Source organism: Tupaia chinensis, unplaced genomic scaffold (genome assembly GCF_000334495.1).
Source record: "Tupaia chinensis unplaced genomic scaffold, TupChi_1.0 Scaffold144269_1, whole genome shotgun sequence".
Classification (NCBI taxonomy): domain Eukaryota; kingdom Metazoa; phylum Chordata; class Mammalia; order Scandentia; family Tupaiidae; genus Tupaia; species Tupaia belangeri.
The window spans coordinates 73,082-81,085 of record NW_006204127.1 but is presented as its reverse complement, the minus strand read 5'-3'; the positions used below and the strand labels follow the sequence as shown (position 1 = coordinate 81,085).

Here is an 8,004-nt window from a genome sequence, read left to right as displayed (position 1 = left end):
TCCAGGGATCCCACTCCTCGGTATCTACCCAAAGGACAGAAGAATTCTTCACTGGGAAAGTGCTTGCACATCGATGTTTATTGTGGCACTATTCACGATTGCTAAGTCATGGAACCAACCCAAATGCTCCCGTATGGAGGAATGGATTGAAAAACTGTGGCACATATACTCTATGGAATACTACTCAGCCATAAAAACCAACAGAACCCTGGCTTTTGACAGAAAGTGGAAGAATATGGAAGATGTACTGCTGAGTGAGGCAAGCCAGGCTATCAAGGAGAGACACTGTATGTTCCCACTTAACATATACTGTATGTCTGCATTCTATGACTGAAACTGATTGACTAACGGTTGAACAAACACAAGAGATGGGTGTGAATGTCAGACGAGGTGTATGTGGAGGAGTGGGGCCTAATGAAGGACATTTGGAGAAGGGATACAGAGGAAGAGCATTGACCGGATGGGGAGGTGTGGTGTGGTGTTATCTGTTAAAGATATTTTGATCAACGGGTCTGGGGAGAAATGTGCACATATCGAAATGGTCTCATTGTTAGCCAAACAATATGATTGAAAGTATATACAAAAAACAAATAATAAATAATGTGAAAAAAAATAAAAAAAAAAAGAGGGAAAAACAGAAAAAAACCTGATACATGCAATTACCTTAAATGTGATTATTAAGCAAGCCACGAGGAAACCAGAAATTGTAAAAAAAAAATTCTATTCAAGTGACAGGCATTAGACATACAAAGGATATAATTAATATCATTTAACCAATGCAACCAAGGCATTACAATGTCTGGTGTAGATCCTACACATAACACTAGTCTTGAATCAACTGTTAAATTAGCTATTAAACCAGACAGTTTTTGCTGTTTTACTTATGCTGTAAGCAAAATTACACAATAAATGCCAACATATATTTTTCTATATGGTTTTGTCCCAGCTAGTATTCTGAAGAATATATCAACCACAATGATATTTTAAAAATGTAACTACAGACCTGTAATAACAATCTTTAACAATCACAATTTAACAATACAATAAAAGAGTTTTTGTAATCCAAATGCTTTGAATTCACATATAATTAATTCCCATGATATGATTTATCAATATAGTTTTAACATTCTCTATTACTACAATCGATGAACTGAGTTTTGGAAATTGTAATTTAGGTATATGTATACAAAACCGTAATTTTTGCCATTAAATTAATACTTGTGGATGGAGGGAGAAATATAAATAATGTTTTGTTCTTTCTCTTTTTTTTCCCTCCTAAGAATCTGTTCCTCCTTCAGTACTTAGCTCATGTCATTCAACAGATACTTCCTTAGTGCTTCTCATGTGCCAGATACCATTCAAGATACTTGTGTAATGCTGCCAAGTAGGACTTTCTGAGATAATGAAAATGTTCAAAATGAAAGAAACAATAGCCACTGGCCAATATGGTGGCTACTGAAATAGATGACTTGAATTTTTAATTTGATTTCATTAATTCAAATTTTAATAGACAAATGTGGCTTGTGGCTACCATAAAGGTCAGAGAAGCCCTAGTGTTACAGAGATAAACAAGACAGATAAGGATCCTGCCTTCATGAAGTTTACAATCCAGTGAAAGATAGTAAACAAACTAGTGAATAATATGTCAGGTGGTGAATGAAAAGGGCAAACAGAGAGGGCCTCCTTTAAGAAGCCGGGCTTAGTCACCTGCTTTTTGCACAAACCCCCATGAACTGGGTAGTAGTGCATAGCACAGAATTCTACTGAAATTTCATGTCTGTCTTGTTCAATTGCACTCTAGTGCCTGCCCGTATTAAATGTACTTCTTGACCACATGTGCATAAGTAATTTATAAAAATCCCCAAACTGACGCAATCATTTGGTGTTCAGAATCCACCAGAAGAATTCAGAAAACGTGAGGAGTTAGAAGTAAAGGCAATCTCAGGAACCAGAAGTTAGTGTAATGGCTATGTCGCTGGACTCCCACGTAGTCGACCGCGGTTCACGTCCGGGACCCGGTGGCTTAAAACTCAAGCCAGGCGCATGTTCGTGCGTGCCCAAGATCCTGAGAGGAGAATGGAGGAGAAGTGACTGAGGTGTGACCATCCTCCCTGGGGGGTGATTTCTCGCTTTGTCTCTATGTCTCTCTCTGTCTGGCGAGCGCACGCGCCCTATAGCGAAAACCTCTCCACCCCCACCAAAAAAAAAGAAAGAAAGGAAGGCAATTTGTTGTTTCTTCCCATCCAGTCTCATGCAGCTTTGAAGTCTCAATGAAAATCAGCAACGCGGAGCCCAGATCGCTTCCTTACCGCGAACAGCAGTTTCTTAGCCTCAACCAGACTGCCCTCTCCAGCCCACACCAACCTTACCAAGGCAAGTACAAAATACATTTTAGCAGGCTGCTTCACGCAACACCGTACCTCTCTCGCCTGCCATTAGATTTCCAATTTTTCCAAAGTAAATTTATACTCAGACCTTAGCGACTCTGCTGCACCAACCACCACACAGGCTGGTGACTAAAGAGGAAAATGGAAGCACAGAAGTGCCATGTACGTGTCTCTAAAATACAACAAACGCTAGGTCTTTTTGCCCCTATACTCGTAAGTAAAGAGGCAAAGTGATTCACAGGCTCTGGGAGAGCGAGAGAGGAAACTCAGACGACCGGAGAAATGCTTGCGAAGTGAAGGGCGGGAATGGATTTGTGCACTATTCCCGCTACCATTTCCCAAGCCCTCCCGCCGCAGCTCGCGGGAGCGAGGGCGTCCGCCGGGCGGCCTGGGAAGAGGCCCTGTCAGGGCCGGGTGGGCGGTGGCCGCCGCCCGTGGCGCCCAGTCCGCAGTCGCTCTGCCGCGCTTTCCGGGGACGGGGCCTCATGCCCGCCCCGCTCACTGTGGCCACGAGTTACCTGCTCGTCTCCAGGGAAGAATAGCGTTCCGGCAAGACCTGGAGGCAGCGCTGAAAGAACCGCACGTGCCGATCTCTCAGGAAATCCAGCCGCTCTCCTTCGCCGCTCCCCGCTAGCCTCGCGTCCTCGGCGGCCGCCATGCTGCTCCGGAAGCGACGTCCACCGCGACCCGGAAGCAATCGTTCCACCACGTGACCTAAGCCCTGGGTGACCTCGGGGCGCTGAGCGCGTGAGGGACGCACGCTCGCCGCTACCGCGTTGGCGGTTGAAACTGCATTGTATGCTCTGGAAATCTTGGGCGAAGGCGTCTGTCTGATTTCTCACGGGCAGCGCGCTACGTCTCTGAGGTTTGGAAGCGCTGACCTGTAAAACCCAGCCGGTACATCCCTCCATCCGATATTTGAAAAGAAGGGCAAGGTCAAAAGTTTCAAGGTTGCCTTGAGAAAATCCTGGCACTGAAAAATCTGTGCACAGTGTGTACGAAAACGTGATGAGTCAGTGTAAATTTGCTAAGGGGCTCTGTTCGTGACCAGTTTTAAGCTAAATGGATTGGGAAACTAAACCTACAAACCAAAACTGTGGAGCTAGATGTTTACTAACAAGAGTTGAGACTGACCTAATTCTCTCAAAATGCTAGGTCTCTCTTTAAAATACGTGTTATATACAAAAGGTACATAATATACATATCCATACGTGTAAGGCTGTGCATCATTTTATTTCACATATCTTACAGCTTTACTTTTTGAGTCTCTTTTGCCAGAAATGGATCAACTTGCAACAGCAGAAAACTAAATGTGTTCACTAACTATCTGAATATCAGAAAAAATGAAATGTTTAAAGGACTTTCTTCAAAAACAGGGATTTAAGTTGTTTCAGCAACATACTATTTCGTTTAAAAGGAGGCATTCTTAGGAGGTAAGGATTCACTCAAAGATCAGGCCTACATTAGGGTCTTCGTAATCAACTTAGCCAAAGGAAATGTGGGTGTGATTTTAATTAACTTTTTTATAAACTGGTTTTTTTTTTTTTAATTTTTTTTATATGTACCCTGTGGGCCACAGTCCTTATACTTATTCAACAATACAAAGCACCTTGAGTAATTTTTGGTATTGCAACTACTTCCTACCTATTCATTTTACAAATACTGTTTTAATTAGAGGATATAAAAGCAGTGAAAATAGTTATGGACACTGGAGACAATGTGGAAGGAGGTTGGGAGAAAGGGAAAGTATAGGGAAGGAAATCAGGGAGAAAAAGAATAAGAGAGGCAAGACATTTTTGGGACACAGAAATGGTCTATTACCTGTTGATAATGTGTATAGTATTCTTGACTGGTCTGAGGAGTATTTCATGTTGGGTAAATTCTCTTTACAAGCCAAATGATGTATAGTGATTGAATGTTTAAAATAATAAAAGACATTGGAAAACAAACAACAAATACTGCTTTAACAAAGGCTCAGTTGGTTCAGCCACTGTGGAGAACGATATGGAGGTTCCTCAAAGACCTTCACATAGAATTTCCATGTGATCCAGCAATTCCATTCCTGGGTATCTACCCAAAGGACAGGAGAGCACTCAGAAAAGCGCTTGCACAACTATTTTCATTGCAGCGTTATTCACAATTGCTAAAACTTGGAACCAACCCAAATGTCCACAAACAGATGAATGGATTGAAAAATTGTGGCACATATATTCCATGAAATACTATTCAGCCATTAAAAAAAAAGGCCCTGGAATTTGATAGAAATTGGGCAAATATGGAAGATTTGTTGCTGAGTGAAGCAAGTCAGGCTATGAAAGAGAGACACTGCATGTCTCCACTTAACATATACTGAATGTCTGTACTTTGTTAGAGACTGAAAGACTAGAGAACATAAAAGTATTAAAAATTGTAATGGACACTAGAGACAAAGTGGAAAGAATGTGAGAGGGGAAGAGTGTAGGAAAGTTGGGGGGGGACTGGAGTGGTAAGACACTTGTGGGACACAGATAAGGTTTATTATCTGTTGACGGGGTTGTGTGTGGTGGTCTCAATTGAACTGGACTGAGGTGTATATCATGCTGGGTAAAGTCTCTTCACAATCTAAATGATGTATAGCAATTTAATGTATGAATAATAAAACAACAACAACAAAAAAAACAAAGGCTCAGTCTCTGGTGCTTCCCTATAAATACAGTAGATAGGTTTGCCTTGATCTTAAGGTATGCCCAGGTATACACCAGTCTAGAGGCATTTCTGTGATTTTACAATTAAGATGTCTCTCTTGGGGCTAGCAGGTGGCATAATGACTAAGGTATGGGATTCCTGCGTGGCCGACCATGGTTCGAGTCCCAAATCTGGCAGCTTGAAACATGCCTGCCCAAAATCCTGAAAGGAGAACGGAGGAGAAGGGATTGCAGCATGGCCATCCCCTTTCTTTTTTTGTCTCTCTCGCAAACATACACACCCTGTAGCAAAAATCTATTGAAAAGAAAAAAGGACACTTCTCTCACACACTAAGGAATGCCTGAGAATATGCAAAGTGGAGTCATAGCAGATAAATTTAACTTGCTAGGATCAACTATGCACATTCTAAACATGCTCATTAAGACAATTTTAATCAACCTGAATTAAATTAGAGAAGCCAAGTATTTCATCTGATCCAAATCTGGAGGAAAAAAATTACTATGATGAAGAAATTGAGAGAAAATAAACCTCCTACGTAAGTAAAAGGCTTTATATGAGTACTTTGGACCATACCAGAATTCTGGTATATGCATGACAAAATCTAAGCCCCACAAAAAATGCCACTCCGTTTTTAGCTAAGAAGTGTAAGTAGCTCAAGTCTTAGAAGTATAGGAAGATAGAACATCTATATAATTGAATATTATTTAGCCAGTAAATAATAATGCTGTAATCATAGGAACATAGGAAAAGATCAGTAATATAAAAATTAAATGATCACAGCATGATAACTAATACATACTCTATGACTGTACCTATTTTAAACTATAGACATATTTTGGGAAAAGTTAACTTAGAATTATGAATGCTTTACAACATTTTTTCTTTAGTGTTTTTTCCCCCTAAGTTTCTTGTAGTTGTTATTTTTAGCCAGAGGGCATGCTAGAGTAAGAGAAAGCACCCCACCCCATCCCACCCCACCCCCAACAGAGCATGGTTACACCATAATCCTTTTTCCTATATTTCTCCTTATCAGAATTTTTGGTATACACACACACATGCCCAGTGTGTTCTTATAATTGTATTTTTTAAACCAATATAAGAAATGCTTGGCATCTCTTCTATGACCTAGTTATTCTACATTTTTCATATAAAACATCTAAATGATAAATTTCATTTAATTCCAACTCAGTTGAAAAGATTAATTCTTCAGAGGAATTTACATACTTTCCTTCCTTTAAAAAAGAAAATAAGGGACTAGCAGATGGTGAAATGGTGACACCTCTGAGCTCCCACATGGCCAACTGCAGTTCCAGTCTGGCACCCATGTGCACATGCCCATAATCCTGAGAGGAGAGAACAGAGGAGAAGGGGCTGTGTTGTGGCCACCACCCGCTCCCCACCTAGGGGTGATTTCTAGCTTTCTGTCTCTAGTGAGCTCATTTGCCCTATAGCAAAACTCTATTAAAAAGGAAAACAAAGTTGCATTTGTATGCAACAAAAAGTAACACATAAAAAAAAGCAACACAATAGAAACATTTAGTTTTCTGAATCTTGAAGGCATGCCATTTTAAAGTTTCTTTGTATCATTCTATATTTTCATCTTGCTTCAAACCATTTTTAAAAAGTTGTAGGTAACAAGTAACAAAATATGTTTTTATTTTGTTTTGTTTTGTTTCAAGAGGCTTTTTTACTATAGGGCGCATGCGCTGGCCTGACAGAGACAGAGTCAGAAAGCGAGAAATCACACCCCAGGGAAGATGGTCATGCCGCAATCCCTTCTCCTCCATTCTCCTCTCAGGATCTTGGGCACGCACACACACGCGCCTAGCGTGAGTTTTAAGCCACAGGGTCCGGGATGCGAACCGCGGTCGACTATGTAGGAGTCCAGCGACATAGCCATTACGCTAACTGCTGGTTCCCAAAATGTGCATTCTTCACTAAGAACTTTTTATGTTTTCTCATTCTGTACTAATAATGGTAAATCAGAATTCAGGTTCCAAAATTTGGAAGCCATTTGTTGTTATTGTTGTTCTGTTTTTGTTTTGCTGCCAGAGAGAGTGCATGCTCACTGGAGGGAAGAAAGCATTCCCTGAAAGGGTCATGCCTCAGTTCTTTCATCTCCATTTTCCATTCTGCCAGGATTCGGGGCACACATGCACATGTCCCCAGCATGGTTCTCAAGACTTAGGGTCTAGGACTCAAACTTTTGTTATCCATGTGAGATCTGACTTCCTCAACCACCAGGCCATAGGGATAACCCAGAAGCTATCTACTTTGAGTATTAACTGATATAAAAAGTTTGGGTTACTATTCATAGTAAATTTGAGTCATTAACCTAAACGTATCAAGTATCAATTAAAGGAACTCTAGGATAAAATTTATAAGAAACAAATTCCTTATAATTTTTATGAATATAGCACCTTTTCTATAAAAGGAAAACCAATTAAAGTTAGGAATTAAGATTTTATAATATGAAAAGTTAAACTACTATTTTTATTACAAAAAAGTTTAGAAAAAAAATTTTAAGTTCCTTTTTATTTTTAGAATTTTGCCTTGGGCGGGTTATGTGCACTTGTCAGAGAAAGACAGACACAGAGACAGTGAAATCTGAGAAATCATTCTCCATGGGGATGGCCATGCTGCAACCCCTGCTCCATTCTTCTCCCGAGATCTTGGGCACACACGCACACGTGCCCAGCATGATTTTCAAGCTGAGTTTGGGACACAGAACTGTGGTTGGCCACGTAGAGTCCAATGAAATGAAAACTGCAGTAGCTAGGAAGATGTGAAAGAAAGATTTTACGTATGTCTGAATTCCAGAAAGGCTGGAGGAATAGAACTCTTAGGCTGAAGGAAACCAAAAAGATTACAATTGCTAGGGTATATGAAGTAAAAGACATATTTTAAAAATAAATAATCTGTATATAAAAGC

General features: G+C 40.4%; 1 protein-coding gene across 2 annotated transcripts in view; it reads right to left on the bottom strand.

The window, feature by feature from the left end:
* The window catches only part of PGGT1B (protein geranylgeranyltransferase type I subunit beta), an 80,541-nt gene extending 76,459 nt beyond the window's left edge, over positions 1-4,082 (bottom strand). The window contains exon 1 of one of the 2 annotated variants that reach the window (XM_014583381.2): positions 2,906-4,082. In XM_014583381.2, the coding sequence (XP_014438867.1) occupies positions 2,906-3,045 (140 nt within the window). In that variant the 5' untranslated portion in view covers positions 3,046-4,082. The remainder of the gene's footprint in view (positions 1-2,905) is intronic. The other variant, XM_006166532.3, reaches the window with a different exon arrangement.
* Positions 4,083-8,004: the final 3,922 nt, after the last annotated feature.